This window comes from Scomber scombrus, chromosome 18 (assembly GCF_963691925.1).
Source record: "Scomber scombrus chromosome 18, fScoSco1.1, whole genome shotgun sequence".
NCBI lineage: Eukaryota > Metazoa > Chordata > Actinopteri > Scombriformes > Scombridae > Scomber > Scomber scombrus.
Window position 1 is genome coordinate 811,591 of NC_084987.1, and position 25,000 is coordinate 836,590.

Consider the following 25,000-nt stretch of genomic DNA (forward strand, 5'->3'; position numbering starts at 1 on the left):
ATTAAACCCTCAGCCCCCCCCCTTAACCCCTCAGGCCCCCCCCCATTAAACCCTCAGCCCCCCCCCCTTAACCCCTCAGCCCCCCCCATTAAACCCTCAGCCCCCCCCCCATTAACCCCTCAGGCCCCCCCCATTAAACCCCTCAGCCCCCCCCCCCCCTTAACCCCTCAGGCCCCCCCCCATTAAACCCTCAGCCCCCCCCCCATTAACCCCTCAGCCCCCCCCCCATTAACCCCTCAGTCCCCCCCCCCCCCCCTCTAACCCAACATCACTACTTTAGTTTGGTTGGAAAATAGATTTTTTTACAATCTGCAGATTAAACTCAGTAACCATGGCAACACATTTTGTTTACAGCTTTAGTAACGAAGACAAAGCATTACGTAACCCTCCTGTTGTCCTCGAGTCAAGGAAGGAAGGGAGGAAGAAGGAAGGAAAGGAGGGAGGGAGGAAGGATGAAGGAAGGAAAGGAAGGAGGGAGGAAGGAAGGACGGAAGGAAAAAGGAAGGAAAGGAGGGAGGGAGGAACGAAGAAGGAAGGAAGGAAAGGAGGGAGGGAGGAACGAAGAAGGAAGGAAGGAAAGGAGGGAGGAAGGAAGAAGGAAGGAAGGAAAGGAGGGAGGAAGGAAGGGAGGAAAGGAGGGAGGGAGGAAGGAAGAAGGAAGGAAAAGAGGGAGGGGAGGATGGCCGCCGTCCCGCTCTTCCCTAGGGAGGGAGGAAGGAAGGAATGAAAGAGGAAGAAGGAAGGAGGAAAGGAGGGAGGAAGGAAGGAGGAAAGAAAGTAAGTTTAAGGAAGGGTCACAAAATTGGCCTCAATGATGCAGCTGTTTGTCACTTCCTGGACCGAGCTGCAACTTTTTATATTTTCATCTGATGAACCAAAAACCCCTCAGCCCCCCCCCCCCCCCCCATTAACCCTTCATTAACCCCCCCCCCTCCTCTAACCCCCCCCCCCCATTAACCCTTCATTAACCCTTCAGCCCCCCCCCCCCCCCCCCCCCCCCTCTCTCTACAACCCCCCCCTACTGTAGTTTGGTTTTAAACAGCTAACGTTACGTCTCGGCTCTGAAGTGCAAACGGCTGCAGAGTTAAAGCAGCGACACACGATCATCACATCATCACGTTGTTTAAATTCTACTTCTCTTTAACCTTTAACACCAAAAACCTTTAACTACGTTTCTGAGAGACCTAAACAATAAAAACATAATAAAATCCACAGATATGACTGTGTGCTGAGCTTTCTCTCTTTGGGAAGATAAAGCTCTTTATAAATGTAATTAATGTTATTTATCGTCATTATTACAAATATGAGGCGATGACATCACACGTTGATGTTTGCTGGTCTGAAGAATGATTTTAGTTTCTAAAGAGACGAAACTTCACGGCTCCCAACGTTTCAGCTTCGTGTCTGAAAGAAACTAAAATCATCTTACAATCATAGAAAAGCTCGTTAAACACCACGAAGTTCATTTATTATAATGTTGCTTCTCACATTATTATGATTTTCAATCTCATCATTTGCCGAATAGTTAATAAATACTAATAATTCAATTTTCTTCTAAATCATGATAGTTTGACTCATGACTAATTATGAGATGTTTATCATTAAAAAGTAATTATGAGAAACTTTCTGCTTTTGAATCCGTATCTCATAATTATGACTTGAATACGTTTTTAATTAAAATAAAAGACTAAGTGCCAATTAGTCACTATTATAACTTAATGTTTTATAATTATGAGAGAAGGTTTTGAGATATTACGTCATAGTAAGTTATGAAATTATGAGATACTTATTATTATAGATTATTGATTGATCGAATTAAAAGAAACTTTAAAGTTTATAGTTTCTTATAATTAAAAGCTACTGAATCATAATGTCAAAAACAAAGTTAAGTGGTGGATTTAGTTGCAGCATTGATCCTCCGTACTTCCTGGTTGGTTTCACTGCAACACTAAAGCTCTCCATGAGGAACCGACTTCCTTTAAACAGTTTATAAAACACTTCTGCAGCTCTGATCATGTGACCTCGGCTCTGATCATGTGACCTCGGCTCTGATCATGTGACCTCGGCTCTGATCATGTGACCTCGGCTCTCTGATCATGTGACCTCGGCTCTGATCATGTGACCTCGGCTCTCTGATCATGTGACCTCGGCTCTGATCATGTGACCTCGGCTCTCTGATCATGTGACCTCAGCTCTGATCATGTGACCTCGGCTCTGCTCATGTGACCTCGGCTCTGATCATGTGACCTCAGCTCTCTGATCATGTGACCTCGGCTCTGATCATGTGACCTCGGCTCTCTGATCATGTGACCTCAGCTCTCTGATCATGTGACCTCAGCTCTGATCATGTGACCTCAGCTCTCTGATCGTGTGACCTCAGCTCTGATCGTGTGACCTCGGCTCTGATCATGTGACCTCAGCTCTCTGATCATGTGACCTCGGCTCTGATCATGTGACCTCGGCTCTCTGATCATGTGACCTCAGCTCTGATCATGTGACCTCAGCTCTGATCATGTGACCTCGGCTCTGATCATGTGACCTCAGCTCTGATCGTGTGACCTCGGTTCTGATCATGTGACCTCAGCTCTGATCGTGTGACCTCGGCTCTGATCGTGTGACCTCAGCTCTGATCATGTGACCTCAGCTCTGATCATGTGACCTCGGCTCTCTGATCATGTGACCTCGGCTCTGATCGTGTGACCTCGGCTCTGATCGTGTGACCTCGGCTCTCTGATCGTGTGACCTCGGCTCTCTGATCATGTGACCTCGGCTCTCCGATCATGTGACCTCGGCTCTCCGATCATGTGACCTCGGCTCTCCGATCATGTGACCTCGGCTCTCCGATCATGTGACCTCGGCTCTCCGATCATGTGACCTCGGCTCTCCGATCATGTGACCTCGGCTCTCTGATCGTGTGACCTCGGCTCTCTGATCATGTGACCTCGGCTCTCTGATCGTGTGACCTCGGCTCTCTGATCATGTGACCTCGGCTCTCTGATCATGTGACCTCGGCTCTGATCATGTGACCTCGGCTCTCTGATCATGTGACCTCAGCTCTCTGATCATGTGACCTCGGCTCTCTGATCATGTGACCTCGGCTCTCTGATCATGTGACCTCGGCTCTGATCATGTGACCTCGGCTCTGATCATGTGACCTCAGCTCTCTGATCATGTGACCTCAGCGTCCGGGTCGATGCAGCTTGATGTTTAAAGTTCTTCCAGCCGACATAAAGTTTCACACAGAGGAAGAAGTTTGATCAGTTTTTCTTCCTTCTCTGCTTCATGTTCATATGTTCAGGTTGAAAGTTGACAAGCAGAAGAGGAAAATACAGTTTTTCCTTGTTTTTTGTCCTGGAAGTCTGTTTGTTCCTCAGTTCGTTTTTATCCACTTTAAGCTTCAGCTTTGTTTTCCAAAGAGAAACCGTTAAAAGTCTCTGCTTTTCCTTCTGAAATTCATCTTTACAGGTTGGAGAAAAAACCCCTGAACGCATCATTAAAACCCCTGAACGCATCGTTAAACACCTCGAGCTCTCATGTGATCTCACGTTGTATATTTCAGACTTTTGCACCGACGATTGTTCAACTCTCACAAATAATTACAAGTGTAACTAGTGACCAATAACATCCATGATGAGGCAAAACCAGGTGGGGAGTTCCGGTCCTCTGAAATGAGGCCAACGCGGAAGTAACTTAAAACTGCATTCTATCAAAAGGCCACCAGGGGGCGACCGTTTTGGTGTCAAAAGGACTTCCGTCTCTATACAAGTCAATGGAGAATTCACCAACTTCTCACTTGATTTCTAACCTCAGTAAACGTTTTCAAAATGTGTTTATGGTCTCAATCGCTAGTTTAAAGCCTTCTTCAATGCAGTATGATGTTCATTTGGGACATTTTGGCCTCCCTGATTTTATATGTGACGATAAAGCAGGGTATGCATTAGGGCGTGGCTACGTGGTGATTGACAGGTTGATTGGTTCACAGGTTCAGGAGGGCGCCTCATGCTCCTCCTGATGCCCATATAAGTAGAATCCATGTTTTTATTTTTCCCAGCATGCACCTGAAATTTCCAAGATGGCGCTGCTCAGATCCGATATTATTGGCCTCCGAGCAGCAGTCCACAAACCAATGGGTGACGTCACGGATGTTACGTCCATTTCTTATATACAGGCTATGCTATGGACCAATAACATACATGATGAGGCAAAATATATAAACACCATCAACACTCTACGACCTCAATAATAAACATAAAGTAGAATTGAAGAGCTTGCTGAGGACATTTTTCACTTCAACACAAACTTAAAATGTCAAAAAGAAGTGGATCAACAATAAGAATATATATTTTATGTTCTTATGAAGAGTGTAACCAATGTAAATGTAGTTTCATGAGGTTCCTTCCAGAATAAACACAAGCATCCGTAGTAAGTAAGTAAGGAGCTTTTTTAAAAACTAATTATATTCCACGTTTTAAGCAATGACTCAAATGCTGTGTCTCACATCTCTTCTTCTGTTCTTACACATCTTAATATTCTGAGGAGAGGAGGAGAAGTATAGAAACATGCAGCACTGTGATTGATGCACATGAAGTGTAATCACAGCGTCCCGGGTTCGAATCCAGCCAGGAACCAATTCCTCTCTGTCTCTGATTCCTGTCAGCATCTCTAACAGTTACTGTCTGAAATAAATCTAAATGCTTACAGTCAAAAAGTTGAGTGTTGATCTCTGGATACTTCTCTCCCTTCTCTGTTAGTGTACTAACAAAAGTATGTGATTTGAGACGCAGCTAATAACTACATGCTAAATTATATCATTTTATAGTGATTTAAATATTTCTTGCAGTGGGCAAATATTTTCATGTTTTTACAGCTCAGTCGTCCTCAGGGCAAAATAAATATGTTTTACTGTGACGGTCCTGTGGTTTAAAGTTTGTTTAGCTTCAGGGAAACATCATGTGGGATAAAATTAATACTTCTTTGAGGTTTTTGGGATGTGAGCAGTGATTCTCTATGTGGACTCAGCATGAGAAGATGCTGTTTGTGGTTTCTTTTCTCTTTCCGTAGCCTGAATCCAAGGTTTGTTCTTCCAATGATTGCATTGAAGTTGTCTTTGAATCATCTGTATTAACATCAGAGCATCTACAATGTTGTAACAGCCACAAATATTCATTTACTTGTAAAAAGAAACAGCTACAGGTCAAATCTAACTTAATTTCGGGCATCTTGAGGACTCTCTACATATATATATATTTTTAAATACAACAATCATTTATGAGAAAAGTGTTTATATCTGCGACTTAATCGTCATCTTCTGTGCAAAAGTCTGAAATTTAAAAACTGTGATGACAAGAGACGATCGAACAAACTGGGGTGAAAACATTAAACAACAGCAGAGTTGATCAATGGAAAAAATACAAGACCCATAATCCACCTGTGTTTGCTGTGTTTAAGGCTGCAGAGGAGACAGAAATATGTCGTACCAGTCTCACCACTTCCTGCCCCAACCAACCAACCCCAACCAGCTTCAACCAGCTCCAACCAACCCCAACCAACCAACCCCACCCAGCCCCAACCAACCCCAACCAGCTTCAACCAGCTCCAACCAACCCCAACCAACCAACCCCAACCAGCTCCAACCAACCCCAACCAACCAACCAACCAACCCCACCCAGCTTCAACCAACCCCAACCAACAAACCCTTCTCCATTCAGAGTCACTTTTAGATCCTGGTTCACTGACAGCGACGGTCCTTCTGTGTCGTTCACTCTCAGCAGAAACAGACCAGCGAGCTGTTTGTGTGTCAAAACAGAAACTTCAAGACAAGACAAGAAACTGACCGAGAGCTTCAAGAAGAAGTCTGTGAGAAAACACGATATCTGAGTTTCCATGAAGAGAGAGCTTTAGTTTCCAGACGTCCTGTTTGTTTTCAGCGGGGAGGAAACATGACGAGGGGAATGGAAGCAAAAAAAGAAAAAGACTGTAAGGATTTGAATCTTATGAGAAACTGAATTATTGAATTTAATCACTGCTAAAAACTGTGTGTTGAAATTGATAATAAAAATTTAAATATCTCACTTTTTCTGAATTTATGCAGTTTGAAGTCATCTCTACACTTCTTACTGTTAAATGTTTTGTTTTTATGTAAAGCTCATTGAGTTTCCCCTCAGTATGAATATATAAATAAAGCTGCCTTGCCTTTAAGTTTTAAGGGCTCACAAACTCATAAACTTACTCAAATTTAAACATTTCAGAAATTCTATATCTGATCAATTTTGGATCCTCAAAAATTCTAAATCAAAACATCACAAATGTCAAACTACTCAAACTTCAGGCGCCAAAATTCAAGCTGAATATTTTGGGTTTGCGAGGACGCTCAGGATCAGGATGGGCTTTCCAGTCACATTATTGATTTAAAGTTTTAAATCACAATTTGTGAACTTGGGGGGAAATTAAAAGCATATCCACATTATGGGAAATATGTTTACTTGCTTTCTTATTGAGTGTTGGGATGTTAGACGTAGATACTCAGACTGAACCCACTTTCACATGAAAGTATGAAACAGCTACTGACTCTGTATAAAAGTAATAAAATCCAGTTACTAAAAGTCCTAAAGCTGCCTGAATAATACATAATGTTTGTTTCATTAATATGCACAAAACAAACAATAAGACGTCTGTAAACATCACAGCATATAAAACCTGTCAACTATTTAAACACCTCAGTTTTTGTACAGATTAAACAAACAACGTAACGAGAGCCGTCGAGCTGCTAGCTGGTGGATTTTATCCCTTTTAGACAAAGTCAGATTTGGCTGTTTCTACATGTGTTTAACTCTAACTCTGTCCTCCACTAACCCTAACCCTAACCCTGACCCTAACCCTAAACCTGACCCTAACCCTAAACCTGACCCTAACCCTAAACCTGACCCTAACCCTAACCTAACCCTAAACCTGACCCTAAACCTGACCCTAACCTACTGCTGGCTTTATTTTCATGTGTACAGACGTGAGAGCGAAAGGAATCAATCTGACCATTGAACTCTGCAAGAAGTTCAACAGGAAGTTTTCAGCAGTGGTTAAGTTTCCCTTAAATGGGGGGGGGGGGGGGTTGTGGTCCTCTAAAGGTCTTTCTGCTGGTCAGGACAACGTGACAGAAGAGCGAGGCCGGACGTTTAAAGGAAAGGTCTGGAGGGGACTGTGAGGAAGGCAGACGGAGTTCCTCTGGACAGCAGCGGGCGTCTCCAGTGCACCTTCATGTGGTGCCTCAGGTTGGACCGGGACGAGAACAGCTTGTCACACTGCTGGCAGGAGAACGGCTTCTCCTTGGTGTGGATGCGGCGGTGGCAGATGAGCGCCGTGGACACCCGGAAGGACTTGCCGCAGTCGGGGCACTGGTAGCGTTTGGGCTCGGTGTGGATCCGCCGGTGGTTCTTTAGAGACATCAGGTTGGGGAACTCCTTCTGGCAGGAGTTGCAGAAGTAGGTCCCGGTCTTGTGGCTGTTCTTGTGGTTGAGCAGGGAGCTGGCGTGGCGGTAAGACCGGCCACACTGGTTGCAGGCGTAGCTCTTGGAGCTGCTCGTCGAGCCGACCGGGCTGAGATCTGAGACAAGAGAAACACAGTCTGAGTCTGGTTCAAATGTAGAAATAACAGCAACGTCTACAAATATAGTTTCTCCTAAAACCTGCAGATCTGAAGTCAAGTCCAGTTTGTTTGTACGGCTCAGTGTTTCCAACCACGAGGAAAGGCGAGTTTATTCATACAGCACATTTCAGCAACAAGGTGCTTCACAAAAACATTAAAAACATCAAATAAAGGGAAAGACAAACATTATAAAAGGACATTTAAATACAATTCAAACAGTAAAGACAGAGATCAGCATAGAAAACAAGCACAAACAGAATGAGACCGATGAAATAAGACAGTAAAAGTTACAGTTCAGTGTCAGAAATGAATCTTGGTTTAATAAAAGTCTTCAGCTGTGATTTAAAGGAACAGCTGCAGCAGAACTTCAGTCTTCTGTTTGTTCAGATATGTGAAGAATAAAAACTGAACTCTGCTTCTTCAGGTTTAGTTTGGACTCTGAGGACAGAAAGCAGATCTGGATGCTTCATAACGCAGCAGATCACAAATGTAGTTGCTTCAGTGCTTTGTTAATAAACCGCAGTATTTTAAAATCAATTGTTCTGTAATTGCAAGAAAATTTGAGATGTTACATGATTACGTAAAAAATTACCCAATAATTTCAACAAATAATAATAATACTTATTTACACACAAAAAAATCGGTAGCAAAAAGACCGAAATAAAAACGTTTGTATATTAATATCTAAAAATTGTATCTTTAACCCTCCTGTTGTCCTCGAGTCAAGGAAGGAAGGGAGGAAGAAGGAAGGAAAGGAGGGAGGGAGGGAGGAAGAAAGGAAGAAGGAAAGAAAGGATGGAGGAAGGAAAAAAGGAAGGAAAGGAAGGAAGGAAGGACGGAGGAAATAAGGAAGGAAGGAAGGTAGGAGGGAGGGCAGGAGAAAGGAAAAGAGGAAGGGAGGAAGAAAGGAAAGAAGGACAGAGGAAAGAACGAAAGGTAATGGGGAGGAAAGAAAGAGAGAAGGAAGGAAGGAGGGAAGGAAAGAAGGAGGGAGGGAGGAAGGAAGGACAGAAGGAAGGAAGGGAGGAAAGAGAGAGGAAGGAAAGAAAGAGAAGGAGGGAGGGAGGAAAGAAGGAACAGTCAAAACAGACGGGGTCGATTTGACCCGGGAGGACGACAGGAAGGTTAAACAAGATCAAAGGTACAATTAATAATCATGAGCTCCAATCATTATAATTTATAAATTATATTTTATTCTAATCACTCAGTCAGCACAAGAGAAGAAGAAGAAAACTCATTTCTACGAGGAAACAACATGAAGACATTTTACATGTGAAACCATTTTAAAGAGGATAGAAGAAGAAAACGATCTCAGGAGACGCAGCGAGCTTCACTTTACCACCAAATCACAATAAACTGATTATTTTTTAACACGGTCTGATTCCCGAGAGCTGGATCTGAGCTGCGTGACCAAAGGATTACTCTGGATTTACTTCATTTACACCTCAGGCTTCTGCAGCTGGGAAATTTACCATAAAGGGTTATTACACACAAATTACACGGTCGAACATGAACCCCAAAGCTCAACGATAACGCGGAAAAATGTCTCGTAGATTAAAACATTTCAAGTGAAAAGTGTTTTTTATTTAAGTGTAATTTAGTTCCACATTTAGTAGTTGTGTGATTTTCATAATCAAATAAATACAATTATATTCAGTTATCAGTAAACTCTCTCAAATATTATGTTGTTTCCAAAATCTGATTAACTTCACATATTACTAAATATTATCTGTAATTACACTGAATATAAATTGTTATTAGTCACCTTCCCTTTATTATTGTTATTATTATTATATAACTTCCTTTTGAATGTGGAGAAGACCGATAACACGCACGTATTATAAGAGCTGATTGGCCAACGCTGCTCAACCCTCCTAGTGGTCAGTCGCGGTATTACAGCTAATAAAACAATATTATATAAAAGAGATGCGTGGAAACAGCAGGAAATCGAGGTAGGGCAATATAACGATATTATATCGATATCGGGATATGAGGCTAGGTATCGTCTAAATGGGCGTTCAGACCAAACGCGATGTTGCCCAATCGCGTGTCGAGATTGCATGTAAAGATAGATGCGAATTTGCGTCAACGCGTGAGTTGAACATTTTGAACTTTTGCGGCGACATCACGTGACGCCGTGCTGCAACAGCCTATCAGCGTTGAGATTCTCCCGACGTCATTGACGTATAGCCCCTGTAAGCATAGCTGGCTTTCATAAAGTTACTGGTTTACTAGACCCAACAGTTAATTTACGTGTGTTTTTGTCAGTTGATGTGTGTCGCAGGAAATGGAAGAGCCTCAGGAGCCTCAGGGACACATATGAGAGAAAAGAGGAAGTGATCTCAGCCATGGTTGATGAGAGAAGAAGCAATGTTGTTGTAAATTTTACATTATGGTCACGCGTCGAAACTCAAGCGATACCGCGATAGATTTTCATTTTCTCACGCGACAAAACCGCGTTCATCGCTTTTGGCGTGAACGCCCAGTTAGATTTTGGGTATCGTAATATTGTTTCCTGGTGTTCCAGCTGTTCTATTATTGGTCATTGTTTTGCCTCCATAGGTTTAACTGACTAGCTCATTTGGCATATTCTTATATCGTGATACGGCAGAAGAGTCTTTTCCTGGCGTTACAGTAAAATGACGAACTTTTCTAAACTTACTAGATTGTTTTAGCTGTTCTATTATTTACTTTTACCCACTTGGTCGTTATATCCAAATTACAGATAATTATTTATCAAAAATCTCATTGTGTAAATATTTTGTGAAAGCACGATATCGAGGTATTTGGTTAAAAAAATATTGTGATATTTGATTTTATCTATATCGCTCTAAACTGAGGATCACCAAACTGGCCTCTAGACTGGAGAAGCATCGGCGGGTCTGATGAGTCTCTGCTGCCACATTCAGATGGTCGGGTCAGAACATGGAAGCATGGATCCATCCTGCCTGGTATCAGCGGGTCAGGCTGCTGCTGTTGGGGGGGGGGGGGGGGGGGGGCACACTTTGGACCCCTTATGGTGCTTTTCCACTATACAGTTCTAGCTCTACTCGGCTCAGTTTGGTACCAGGAACATTTTCCATTACTATAGTTCCTCTTCAATGTGAGCAGCAACGCTGCATTAAACTGCCGTGACTTTGTTTTCTACGCGACACAAAACACATAAACAATGGAGGACATGGAGGCGATGGTGTACTTGCTGCTGTATGAGGCTTTCTGTCTCACACAAAGCAAGAGAAGAGAAACTAATCTCTGTAACGCTGTTGTTGGTATTTAAAAATGCTGGGTTTGATTCTTGTGTGGGACGGCTCATGACTCTTCCATTGACTCTCTGACCAATCAGAGGCCGGCAGTCTGTTGACGTCACATTTAGTATCGGCTCGGCTCGCTTGCAACCAGATACTAAAAAAGTACCAGGTACCAGGTACTATCCCTGATGGAGCAGCAGGTACCAGATACTATCCCTGATGGAGCAGCAGGTACCAGGTACTATCCCTGATGGAGGAGCAGGTACCAGGTACTATCCCTGATGGAGCAGCAGGTACCAGGTACTATCCCTGATGGAGCAGCAGGTACCAGTTACTATCCCTGATGGAGGAGCAGCAGGTACCAGATACTATCCCTGATGGAGGAGCAGCAGGTACCAGGTACTATCCCTGATGGAGCAGCAGGTACCAGGTACTATCCCTGATGGAGCAGCAGGTACCAGGTACTATCCCTGATGGAAACGCAAAATAAACCAAGTAGTAGAGTCGAGTAGAGCTAGAACTGTATAGTGGAAAAGCCATTAGTATCACCTGAGCTTGGTTTAAACACCAAAGCCAACCTGAGTGCTGCTGCTGTCCCTTTAAGACCACAGTGGTCCAGGTCTCAGTCCAGCAGAGCAGCTTTGGATCTGATGGAAAAGCAAAAGAACCGAGTCGAGTTGAGTAGAAGTGTCTAAAAGAAAAACCCCATTATACCCCTTTTCCACCGAGCTGGAGCCAGTGCTGGTTTGGAGCCAGAGCCTGACTAAGCACTGGCACCAAGCTCCAGCCCCGAGCCTCAGAACGGGAGCCGGAGCAAGCACCAACTCTTTGCTGGTCTAAAGCAAGAACCGATTACGTCAGCGGGCTGGGGGCGGGGCTAACATTTAAAAGCCGGCTAGCGGGGCTAACGTTTATTAGCTGAGTAGCTTGGCTAAGTGTCATTTACAGAGGGTTAAACATCTGTTGATTAAAAGCACTATTTCTTATAATTTTTTGCCAGAGCCGTTTTCTTCTTCTTCTTCTTCGTTTCCGGCAGGCTAGATGCCTCGCTGCATGTTGCTGCCTCTCACTGGTGAATCATGGAAGAGCTTCAAATGCGCGCGCTGGCTACGTTATACAGTGACGTAATCACGTGGCTCCTTGCCGATGGAAAAGCAACAGGTTCGTAAGAGGTGCTCATCTTAGCACCGGCTCTAGCTCTAGCACCGGCTCCAGCTAGGTGGAAAAGGGGTATTGGTGACTTCTGGTTCACCTCAATCTGCAGAGGCTCAGTTTAATCTGCCTAGGTGGCGCCGTTGAGCCATGAACCTGTGATTTCAGGCAGCAATGTGTCTGTTATAATAATATAAAGTGTGTTGAAGGAGTGAAAACACTGAGCTCTGCTGTGTTTTTTCAGCTATTTATTTTCAGTACTCAGCAGTAAGGGTTATAGTATATGGACAAGTTCTTCCGTTAAGAAATGAATTATCAAAACATAGTTTATAAAAGTGTATAGTAAGCATTACATATATATGCATGGAAACAAAAAGTTAGAACTTTAAAACAAAACAAAATAGAGGAGAGGAAGGGTGGGGGGGTTTGAGAGGGGGGGGGGGGGGTTATAATAGCTCCAAACCAATCTTTTTATTCTTCTTCTTTTTCTCTAAAAACTAGTTGAAATGCAGGCGGGAAAGTTTCCACTCAGAGAAACAAAATGAAACATGTTGGAGGAAATAAAAAATAGAGAATGTACAGTTATTATTTCTGTGTTCTAGATCAAAGGTCACATCGACTCCTACAGCACTTAACGGTCACTGCACGGCTTTGACTTTTTAAACCTTTTTTTTTTGTTATTTTTCTTTCTTTTTTTTTATTTTAAAACTAGCACCAGTGCTCCTGAAAAACGCTGACAAACTTGTGTTTTAAACGTTTAAAAACACACACACAACAGAGGCTTCCAGAACAGTCCAAAAAAACAAACAACGCAATTAAATAAAATGGAGAAAAAAAAGAAAGAAAAAGAACAGCAATAAAAACACAAGACGTTACCATAAAATTGGAACAAAGATCAAATGATGAGGACTTGAATGCACTCCAAACAGAAAGAAGTCATCCCTTTTTCAAAGTGAAACAGGAGTGAATGAGGAAGAGGAGGGAGGAGGTAGAGGAGGGGGGGGGGGGAGGGATGATGGGAAGGCTTGACTGAGAAAGAGAAACCGTCACTTTGTAAAAAAAAAAAAAAAAAAAAGGCGGGAAATCAAAACAAAAAACACCTTTAAATGTTCTGCAGGAGAGTCTCAGTGTTCGTTTAACGGAGTCCATCATCTCCAGAGAAGAGGGGGATTATGGGTAGTGTGTGTGTGGGTGGGGGGGGAAGAGGAGGAGGAGGAGGAGGAAGAGGAGGGGTGTTTTACATCAACACAGCTCTAAACTCACACATCCTAAAGACTAGCGCCGTCCATTACAAGTGTTAATAATCATAATAATTTAAATAAATGCATTAACTACAATGATCTGTCGTCTTTTTTTTCCTCCTTCTTATATATATATTAAAAAAAAGAAAAAAGAAAGAGGTACTGTAGATAATACAGTCAAGAAGTACGATTACAATACAGGATCAAACAGAACAGAGCCGATCAATAATCAATATACATCTTTCCTTTTATGCTCCGCTTGGTTTCTTTTCTCCTTTTTTTTGTTTTCTCGCTTCGTTCAAGCTGGTTTAACATCCGAGGTTTTTACAGTACGAGTGAGTGACGAGAGGGGGGGGGGTCTACACATGTGATGTCACAAGAGGCCAGCCAATCAGAGAGAAGAGAGAGAGACGTGTTCACACATACAGATTCAAACAGAAGACGAGGCGTAAAAAGAAACTAAAGAAAGACGAAGATGAAACAGTTTTAAAATGCCCAACGATAAATCTGACAGGTAAGAGAGGAGGAGGAGGAGAGGAAGAGGAGGAGGGAGGAAGAGAGAAAGAGGAGGAGGAGGAGGAGAGGAAGAGGGAAAGAGGAGGAGGAGAGGAGGAGAAAGAGGGAAAGAGGAGGAGGAGAGGAAGAGGAAGAGAGAAAGAGAGGAGGGAGGAAGAGGAGAGGAAGAGAGAAAGAGGAGGAGGGAGGAAGAGGAGAGGAAGAGGGAAAGAGGAGGAGGGAAGAGGAGAGGTGGAGAGAAAGAGAGGTGAAGAAGAGGAAGAGAAAGAGGAGAAGAGGAGGAGAGAAAGAGAGGAGCAAGGAAAGAGGAGAGAGGAGAGAAAGAGGAGGAGGAGAGGAAGAGAGAAAGAGGAGGAGGAGAGGAAGAGGAGAGGAAGAGGGAAAGAGAGGTGAAGAAGAGGAAGAGAGGAGGAGGAGGAGAGGAAGAGGAGAGGAAGAGGGAAAGAGAGGTGAAGAAGAGGAAGAGAGGAGGAGGAGGAGAGGAAGAGGAGAGAAAGAGAGAAAGAGGAGAAAGAGGAGGAGAGAGACAGCAGCAGGTTTGTTTCTGATTAAAAGGAGAAAATAATTTCCAGATTTAAAGTCAAACTGTTTTATTCTCTGAATCTTTCTGTTTATAAAGTTAAAAGTTTAAAGCTGATATCAGTGAAGATTAATTCATAACTAATTCTAATTATTATAACTATATTAATTCATTGAGAGGTTTAATGTTAAACTGTAAAATATTAAACCTTCATTACAAAAACACGTTTATATTCTGAACATAGATTATTATCCAATAAATCATCACAATTATATTTACTACAAAAACCCTGAAACCTGTCACAGCAAACTTCATAAAAAAGTAAATTATTTAATAGTAAAGATCTGCAGATGTTAGTCGCAGCTTTTACTGTTGACTCATTAAACGTCTTTAATGTTTTAATAACTTAAAGTCAGTTTAATGTTTGACTTTAATTCTCACAGAAGAGAAACTGGAAAAAAAAAGTTTAAATTATTTGATAAATAATTTGGATATTTTTGACTATTTCTAATTAACTTTACAGAACAAACTGATTAATCAATAAAATGATTTAATAAGTCACAACTCAAGGTTCACTTACTAACTTTCATCCAGTTTAATATTAATATTTAATAATCTGATATCGATGAGTCGGATCGTTTTCTTTAGATTTCCCTGAAATTTGTTATTTTTAAGCGCGACTCATTAAACGTGATGAACTTCCACGTTTATCTTCAATAATGATCCGACTGGAGGAGGAGGAGGAGGAGGAGGAGGAGGAGGAGGAGGAGGAGGAGAAGGAGAAGGAGAAGGAGAAGAAGAAGAAGAAGAAGAAGAAGAAGAAGAAGAAGAAGAAGAAGAAGAAGAAGAAGAAGCTTTTCCCTTTAATAAAATATGAACCAGTTTAAAAAGGAAACTTATTGTGATAACAGAACATTTACATAACCTACGTATGTACGGAGTGTTTAATTATTAACATTTAATTATTAAACTCAAACAGAAGCAAAGCTGAGCCTCAAATTAACCACATTTTAAAGTAGATTTGACTGTTTTTCCCTTTTTTCTTCACATTAGAACTGATTTACTTTGTGTTTTTAGGTTGGTTTCAAACATCTGATCATAAAACTTAACTTTTCACATATTTTACAGTAAAAGCTGTTAAAGATGAATCCATTAAGAAGCTGTTAGATGTTAGAAAGTGGAGAAAAAGCAATAAATACTCAGATTGAAGAGATGTTTGTTCTGATTGATGAACGAACCAATCACTGCACGAGCTCGTCAACGGTTATAAAAGCAACGTGAGAACAACCGTCCAATCAGAGCAGAGCAAGTTATTACACAGTTAACCCCTTACTTCCTGTTCAGGTCTAATTTAACAGCCTGTAGAAAAACACCCCAAATGTCTTTAAATCTGAACTTTAATGACTTTCATAATGCAGAAAAATGCAAATATTTTAACATGTTATACTTTTTTATAGTCGCTACAAATGTTTTGTCAAATTTGAGCCTAAAGTTTTCAATTTAAACAATTATTTAATTTTCATGTCTTACAGAAAACAGGACTTTATATTGTTGATAGATGTTTTTTTGATGCTTTCTAAACAGATCTGTGGTTCAATGTTTGGTATAAACACTTTTTATGAGGTGTACATTATGAGCAGTATGTAAGGGGTTAATGTCTATATACCATATAACTGTAAAGTCTACAGTTCCACTCTGCAACACTTCCTGTCTCCACACTCAAACTCAAACATTTAATTCTGATTCTTGCTTCAAGAAACTGCTGCTACTGAATCTGTATGTGTGAACGAGTTGTCAGGAAGTCTACAAGCTCATCTCGGTGCTGCAAAACACACACACACACACATTAAAACACACACACACACACACACACACTAAAACCAGCCCCTCTGAGACCGAAGCTTCCCATCTCCAGAAGTCACAGCCGCCTCTCGTCAAAACCGTTTAGGTACAAAAAAGGAAAAACAAACCAAACCTTCCGGCACCTACATGTTGGTCATACTTAAATAAAAACAGTTTGAACTTTTGTTTCGACTCAATCGGTCAGAATATGGGTTTAAAAACATTGTGACAAAGGCCACGAGAACAGATTTTCATCAAGACAAAACTCCCTAATGAACAGTCAGAAATGGGATGAGGGCGGAAAACAGAGAAACCAACTGCAACACTGGACCAATCAACTCCTGGGACTGAAATGGATAAGATGGCTCATTACTGGAAAACAAGCATCAGACTTCCTCACTTCTTCATGTGGACCCTTCACAGCAGCTGTCAGTCAAAGTCACAACCACAGGACTCATCAGTCTTTTTTTAACGAGCTGGGCTTTGTCTCTTATTAACTGTCTGCGTACAGCTGCGTGAGGCCCTGCCACCCAATTTCTCATCAATGTTCCAGATGGAGAAAGGTTTAAGAACCTCAGCTTTATAGGGCAACATGCAGTGGGGAGTAAGGCAGGTGTAGCAGTAGTGAAGTCCATGCAGCTCTTAAACAACTACATCATGTCTGTCTACAGTCCATGTCTGCCTGTCAGTCAGTGTGTGGGGCAGTAAAGCAGCTCTAAACCCAGGCTGGTGGGATCGTCTGTGAAGGAAGCGTCCGCTCAGGACAGATTAGGACAGACGTGGAGAGGTGTGTGTGTGTGTGTGTGTACTCCATAGTCCTCTCAGTGTGTGTGTGCAGCGTCCATTTTGTGTTCTCCCTCCTGCTTTCAGTGTATGTGCAGTCATGCAGTCCTGTCCGTCACACACACTACAGCCACACATGGAAAATGAGGAAGAGGAGGGTGAGCAGGAGGAAGAGCTACGATTTGGCACCTCCAGAAACCTTGGCATGAGACTGGCTCCCCACCTCCCCCTGTCTGGCACAACCCCCCTCCCTCATCCCTTAGCTTATATGAATGGGCCGCCGGGCATACCCAGGAAGTTGGGCGCACCCATGGCCATGGGAGGGGGCGCCGTCGAGCCGCTCCAGTGCACCTTCATGTGGTGCCTCAGGTTGGACTTGGACGAGAAGCGCTTGTCACACTGCTGGCAGGAGAACGGCTTCTCCTTGGTGTGGATGCGGCGGTGGCAGATGAGTTGGGTGGAGACGCGGAAGGACTTGCCGCAGTCGGGGCACTGGTAGCGTTTGGGCTCGGTGTGGATCCGCCGGTGGTTCTTTAGAGACATCAGGTTGGGGAACTCCTTCTGGCAGGAGTTGCAGAAGTAGGTCCCGGTCTTGTGGCTGTTCTTGTGGTTGAGCAGGGAGCTGGCGTGGCGGTAAGACCGTCCACACTGGTCACAGACGTGGGGCTTGTGGACCTCGCTGTGGCCCCCACGGCTGCGGCCTCTGGCCATGCTGCTGGGATTGAGTCCTTGCTCTTGCATTAATGTGTGGTCCAGGCCCGATCCCCAGCCCAGGTCCTGGGAGCCCCCCGGTCGGGGCTGCTGGGGTCTGGGCTGGCGAGGCTGTGGCGTCTGGCCGTGGGTGATCTCCATGTGGAGCCTGAAGCTGGCCTGTGTGGGGAAGGCGCGCTGGCAGGACCGGCAGGTCAGCTCCCGCTGTTTTTGGTGGACGCGTCTGTGGTTGTAGAGCTGAGAGGAAACACGGAAGGCTTTACCGCAGTCGTGGCAACGGTGGCGCCGCGTCTCAGAGTGGATACGGCGGTGGTTCTTCAGGGCAAGCAGGTTGGAGTAGGTTTTGAGGCACACAGCGCAGTGGTAGATGCCGACAGTGTGGGTGTTTTTGTGGTTGAGGAGGGAGCTGGCATGGCGGTAGGAGCGGCCGCATTGATCACATCTGTGCAGAGACAAACAAGGAAAACAAGGGGGGAGGAAAAGGGGAGGGGAGGAGGGACAGAAGGAAAGAAAAGGGGAGATTAGTAACTGAAGATGGTGGATTGTTTTCACTGTTCTAGCCACATTAATCTCAGTTACTGGTTACCACTTTCTTTGAATTATTAAAATCTCAAATTAGTTGTCATCTAAAATTTTGCACATACAGGTATATGATCAGAAATCCGGCTCAATGGTTTTTAAGAAGACTACTACAAAGTGGTGTACCATTTAAAGCTATGATTCCTTGACAGGTCATAGGGGAGAGGACTGCTGGGTGGGGGAGGGAGGGACATGGGAGAAACTCTGTACAAACAAGTGGGATTCATGTAGGGAACTGGGAGGTATCTGCTGCTCCCTGCACTGCACAAATGGACTCAAGCTTCAAACAGCTTCTTTCACGTCTGAAAACAGTTTTCTTCTGTCAAGGCCTTCTTTTTGCGTGAAAATGTAGTGATGAAAAAAATCCATGAACATGCCCAGAGAACATCTACCACTACATGAGTGAAGTTGCTTGTAGTTCCTTAATCAGTTAAGAGTAATAACCTCTAGACATGTGCAGTGCAGCTAGCTCCAAATACTTCATAATCTTCCCCGTGATTTCAGTTTGCCAACAAACATCAAAATGCAAGAGCCCCATCACATAACTGCAGTTTCTAGTCTAGTAACTGGCCAATATCATGATTCTAGAAGACAAAACAAATAAGAGACTATAATCAAAATCATAGCAAAGAAGAAGGAACACATAACATCAATACTTAAAATTGACTAATATGCTACATACAAAATACTACTTAAAATCAAATCTGTGTCAAAGTTTGCTAAGAAAACAAAGCATGTTAACAATACATCTAAACATGACATGTTTGACTGTAGGAAGCCTAAATACTAAAGTGTGTGATATATGCTAACTGAAAGCAAACGGGGTTGACTTATCTGGTCTCTCCACTAATTCAATTTGTCCAAACTTCAGAAAAATCCGAATTCCGGTACGCGTATGGTCCCAAGGAAGCCGGATTGGAGATCATATACCTGTAATAGACATGTAGAGACCTAAATTTATCTTCACTAATTTTTTACAACTTCCAAGAATCACAAACAACTGACGGGAACTCACGTGTACCGACACTCGTCGCCCTCTCCCGTGGGTGCGGCGGCCTTCCTCCTGACTTCCATGCCTACCTGGTTGTCCCCGCAGCGATGCCTGGCCAGACCGGACCTCCCCTGGAAACTCTTCCCGCAGGTGGGACAGCCGAAAGGGGTGGCACCCTCCTCGTGGACCTTCTGGTGGTTGCGGAGGAACCTGGCCAGCCGGAAGGCTTTCCCGCACGTGTGGCAGATGTGCTTCTTCCGCTGTGTGTGGATGCGCATGTGGTTACGCAGCGCCATGTAGTTGGTGTAGGGTTTGTCGCAGAAGTTGCATCGGAAGTTGCCCGTCTTGTGGGTGTGCTTGTGGTTCAGTAAGGAGCTTGCATGCTTGTAGGCGCAGCTGCACAAGTCACAGGCGTACGGTCTCTCGTCAGAGTCGAGGTCCACGGAGCTTCTCTCCATGCTGATGTTAGTGGAGCTGTTGGCGGACGAGGAAGAAGGCAGGTGCTGGGCTGGGCAGTCATGAGCAGCAAGTTCATCAGCCGTGGCAAAGCCTTCACAGCAGCCATCACACTCAAAATCCATCTGGGCCCCGGGGCCCTGGGGGCCTTTGCACAGCCCCGCTGTAGTGTGTGTAGCTAGCTGCCTCTGAGTGCGGAAGCCTTTGCCACACTCTTGGCAGTTGTGCTTCTTCTGAGCAAAGTGGAGGCGTAGATGGTTTTTCATAGCCAGTCTGTTGGGGTATGTAGAATTGCAAACATTGCAGTGGTACTCCCCAATTTTGTGGAGGTTCTTGTGATTGGCCAGACTGCCCGCATGACGATATGTCTTTCCACATTCTTCACAGGCAAACGGACGCCGCCCAGTTTCAGCTGGGTCAAATTTCTGGGGCCTGGACGTTCCAGCTGAAGAGTAGGGCTTTTTGAAACCCTGATTGCTGTATTTAGCACCCATTGCTTGGCTTTTCGACGACTCTCCTCTCATTGTCTGCATTTGAGACGGGCCAGGCTGCTGGTAGCGGGAACCATTGGGACCAGACCGGACAAGGCCTTTGGCCCGGTGCTCTTCATGGAGACGGAGGTGGTTAATCAGCTGTTTTTGGATCTTGAAGGCCTTGCCGCATTCTTCACACTTGTGCCTGCAACAGGGATGGATAAAGATAAAGAAACACTGTAGATTTCCTTGTGTGTAATACTTGAAATGAATCTCCAAACACTAAAATCATTCATCAATAAGTAAGAATTCGGAACCTTGACAACTAGATGAAATTCACTCCACATAAATGCAATTGAAACATGCATTTCCTCTTTTAACATAACTTTAGCATCCAAACTAAATGCTAAGTGAGGCAGCAGTTGTACTTAGTGACAGTGTCTGTCTACCATGGCAATTTTTTGGGACCTGAACATTCTCTTACATGACTGATCGCCTTTAAAATGTTGACAGCTATTAAAAATAAAAATCAGGGACTTACCTCTTCAGGTCAAAGTGGGTCCTTTGGTGATTCTTGAGAGCTAGTAGATTGTAGTAGCGTTTCTGGCACACCAAGCAGCGGAAAACACCAGTCTTATGGGACTTTTTGTGGTTAAGGAGGGAGCAGGGGTGTCTGTATCCTCGTCCGCATTGGTCACACTTGTGGGGTTTGTCACTTTGGTCAACCATCGACCTCCGTCCATCACCACCAACATCACGGCTTCCTCCTGCGACTCCACCAGCAACGCCCTCTCCTCCAGACATCCCTTTGGCTCCATTCAGTCCCTGCTTGCTCAGTGAGCTTCCCCGATTTTTTCCAGGACACAAGTGTGTGATCAGATGGTGACGATCAGCAAAAAACATGCCACAGTCAACACAAATGTGGTTGCGCCCGTCCATCTTGTCATTGCCATTTGCTGAAGCGCCTCCAATTCCCGCTTGCTGGCCATCTGGCCTTTGGGGGCCATGGACTAGCTGGTGATTCAGGAGGTCCTGCTTCCTGGAGAAGCTCTGCCCACATGTGGAGCAAATCATCCTCCAATCTGCCTCCAGGTTGGAGGGTCCTGCCCCTGTTGGGTTATTGGCATGGCTACGCAGGTGGCTCCTGAGAGCTCTGAGGCTGGCGTAGTGGTTGCCGCACACCGAGCACTGATATACTTCTCCATCATCGTCATCGTCCTTCTCATTGTTCCCCATTCTCTTGCCTCCACTCTGGGAGTACTGTCGTTGGCTGCTGCCTTCTTTTAGGTTGCTGGAGCTTCCAGCAGGCAGTGAGGTTCCACTGGAGCTGTGGTAGTTCATGTTCCCTATAAAACCATTGGACATGCTGCCCTGCTGCTGTTGTGGCTGCTGCTGCTGCTGGCCACGGCGGGGACACAGGTGCGACTTGATCCCAGATACATCGCTGTACATCTCACCGCAGTCAGCACACACATGTCTGTCAGCCTGGCGGTGAGCAGAGTTGCTCTGGGAAAGTGAGCTGCCGTCAAATCGGTCGTGGAATTCAAGGGAATCCAACCCACTGCTGTGGCCGCCATCTGGGACAAAATGGGCAGCATCACTGAGGTTTCCTGGCAGTGAGTCCAGAGTTAGAGGCTCTGGAGATAGCCAGTCGTTGCTGTCATTACCAATAGGCTGGTTGGAGGGACGCCCCTTGTGGCTTCGTAGGTGGCTGTGTAGCGCTGCCAAGTGAGGGTACTGCTTACAGCAGATTGTACACTGGTAGTGGCCTGTCTGATGGCAGCGTTTGTGGTTGACCAGGCTACCTGCATGTCGGTAACTTTTGCCACACTCCCCACACTTAAAGCGACGCTCTCCATCATCTGGAGAATTGGCCTGTGGTACACGGCCTCCAGGAGAAGACACAGAGCCCTGAGATCCAGAACTTAGTGTGTCTGAGTTGAGGATAGAGTTGTCCTGGCCATGAGCGGCAGGGTGGGGATCGTGGGTCAGATAGTGGACTTTCAGGGTCTCCAAGTCTGGGTGTCCTGCCCCACAGTATGCACAAGTATAGATGGGATTGTTGACCGGAGGCCCCATTATGGGGTCATACGGACCTCTTTTGTCACTGGGCAAAGGTGGCAGTGGAAGAGGGTCACCCAGAGCCGGGGTGTAAGCCGGGGACCGAACCGCACTCAGATTATGAGGCATGATGCCGGGGAAGCTTCTCGGCAGGCCAAGGGAGGGCGTGGCAGCGTTGTGCAGCAGAATATGCTCCTGGAAGTCAGCCTTACTCGGCAGCGTTATCTGACACAGGTGGCAGAAGCAGGCGGTGGTGTTGTCGCTCTGGGATGACTGGGTGCCACTGCTGCGCCCCGAGTCATGGAGACTGCTGCTGCTACTGCTGCTGCTCACCATGGATGCCCCGGGAGTCTTGAACTTCGAGTGAGTTCGCTCGTGGCTGTTTAAGGCAGCCAGGTTGCTGAATTGTTTAAAACACACAGAGCACTTAAAAGTTCCTTGTTGGTGACACTTCTTGTGGTTCACAAGGCTACCGTGGTGTCGGTAAGTTCTGTCACACTGGTCACACTTGAATGGTCTATCCCAAGCGTTGTCAGACTCAGGGGAACCTTTCTTTCCGTGGTCGTCTGTCACGTGGCTTTGTAGGACACTATGTCCTATACCACTATTGTTCAAATGAGAGCGGCCAAACCCGTCCGAGAGGTCCTGGGCGAGACCGTAGTCCCTCTCGTCGTGGACTCCTTCTTCTTCTGGTACTTCTTCACTCTCTTCTTCTGTGTGTGCACTACTAGGGGACAATGTATGGATACGAAGGTGGTTCTTCAAAGCTACTGCGTTGGGAAGGGTTCGGGTACAAACAGGACACTGGAATGAACCGACTTCGTGAGACTTTTTATGATTAGCTAGACTGGCTGCGTGCTTGTAAATTCGGCCACACTGTTCACACTCAAAACGTCCGTTCTCTTCTTGCTGATAATGTGCTTTCATATGTTCTAGTAGACTTGGAGTACTCGGGCAAACCATATCACACTCTTTACAGGGGAAACCCTTGGCGCGGCTCATATCATGCATTGCCATAGTACTCTAAAGCGAATAGTTTGGAAGTAATCACGGTTCACAACAGAGTAATGAACAGTGATGATAGGGAGGTGGGGGAGGAAACAGTGGGGCTTAGCTCTTCAGCTGACGACGCCGATGGCGGCAATGTTCTCCCCGAAAGCCGTCAGTGCAGGTCCAGCTGATCGGGGCCCACCGTGGGAGGTGGCGGGCCTGCGGGAGTCACACCAGCCAATGAGGTATCACTGTGAAGACAAGAAGAAGAAAGGAGGGTTACATACAAGTATCCAGTGTAGAAATTTATCCAGTAGAATATTAGCTATTGAAATGACATGAACTGTATATGCTGACTATTCACATTATCGGCAGGTTTACGTTATATTAAAATAATTGTCACAGCTTTGTCAAATTCACAAATATTCACAATAAACCCACATGGAGTTTGAGTCACGGTCACCACAGTGTAATTATATAATTCTGTCCAAAAGACGAAGATAATCAATACGTTTATCAACAGAAAAATTATTTTGATCATCAAAAATTAAGACAAAATGCCACAAATTCTCTAGTTCCCTTTTTTCTGTCTCTGGGGTTGGACGGTTGACGGTTGATTACCAATTAATACGTTATTTTATTTAAAATGTAACAAAAGATTCATCAATAGAGAATAATCACTAGCTACAGCCCTCAAATAGTTAATTATCACTTAACCTCACTTGAAAATGATCATGTACTTTATCACATATAACAAGCGTCTGATGATAAAAACCGGACAGAATCACATAATTTGATAATAAAAATGGAATAATCATCATGCAGCAATCGTTGATAAACAGCGGAGATAATAAAACAGTTGCGTTTACAGTGAAAAACCGCGTACGACAACTTTTTCCACACAAAGAATTGATCAGGAATCGATAAGGGAATCAGATCGATAATGGCATTGATAAATAAAATATTATCAATTCCCATCCCGAGCCATGTCTGACTCGGAATCACACGTTCAGAGGGCTAACGTAACGTAACGTAACTAGGGCTGGGTATCGTGGTTCTGAATCGATTAATCACGATTCGATTTAATCTGCTCTTAAATAATGAAAATGTCTCAACTGTGTTTCAAAAATACAAATTTACTTTATTTTTTCTCTTCACATTAAACAAAAGGTTTTAAGTGCAAACTTGTAAATTTGACAGTTTAAATTTGAGCTGTAAACAAAACTGTCTCAAGTCTCAAAAGTGTAATTTTGAAATTATAAAGTAATTACAAGTGAAAATGTTTGAACTACAACATTACATCACTGCAGATTGCATGAAGGCTGTTTATTAAAGTAACCCTGGTGTTGTATATCTGTTTGTTTCCCTCATATTAGTACGGCTGTTTTAAAACATATTGTTTCTGTAAATGATGCCAACCAATAAAGCTTCATAAAAAATAAAATAAAAAAAACCTTCATGGGGAAAAATCGATCTCATGTCCTATAAATCGATAATGCAAAGTTTAAATGAAACTTTAAATAGATTGTTTTACCCAGCGCTAAACGTAACGCAACATAACATAACGTAACATAACGTAACAAAGCGTAACGTAACATAACGTAACGTAACATAACGTAACGCAACATAACATAACGTAACATAACGTAACATAACGTAACGCAACATAACGCAACATAACGTAACGCAACATAACGTAACGCAACATAACGTAACGTAACATAACGCAACATAACGTAACATAACATTACGTAACATAACATAACGTAACATAACGTAACATAACATAACGTAACAT

The 25,000-nt window shown here is 44.1% G+C and overlaps 2 protein-coding genes across 2 annotated transcripts in view; one reads left to right on the forward strand and one right to left on the reverse strand.

Moving 5' to 3' along the window:
* The window catches only part of thoc6 (THO complex 6), a 189,205-nt gene that overhangs the window by 143,419 nt on the left and 20,786 nt on the right, over positions 1-25,000 (forward strand). The gene's annotated exons all lie outside the window — the stretch shown is intronic.
* The window catches only part of si:dkey-89b17.4 (zinc finger protein 646), a gene marked incomplete at its 3' end in the record, with an annotated part of 24,934 nt that continues 7,170 nt past the window's right edge, over positions 7,237-25,000 (reverse strand). Inside the window, 4 exon segments of the mRNA XM_062437961.1 lie at positions 7,237-7,597; positions 17,232-18,094; positions 19,247-20,356; positions 20,693-23,453. Coding sequence (XP_062293945.1) covers positions 7,237-7,597; positions 17,232-18,094; positions 19,247-20,356; positions 20,693-23,229 — 4,871 coding nt within the window.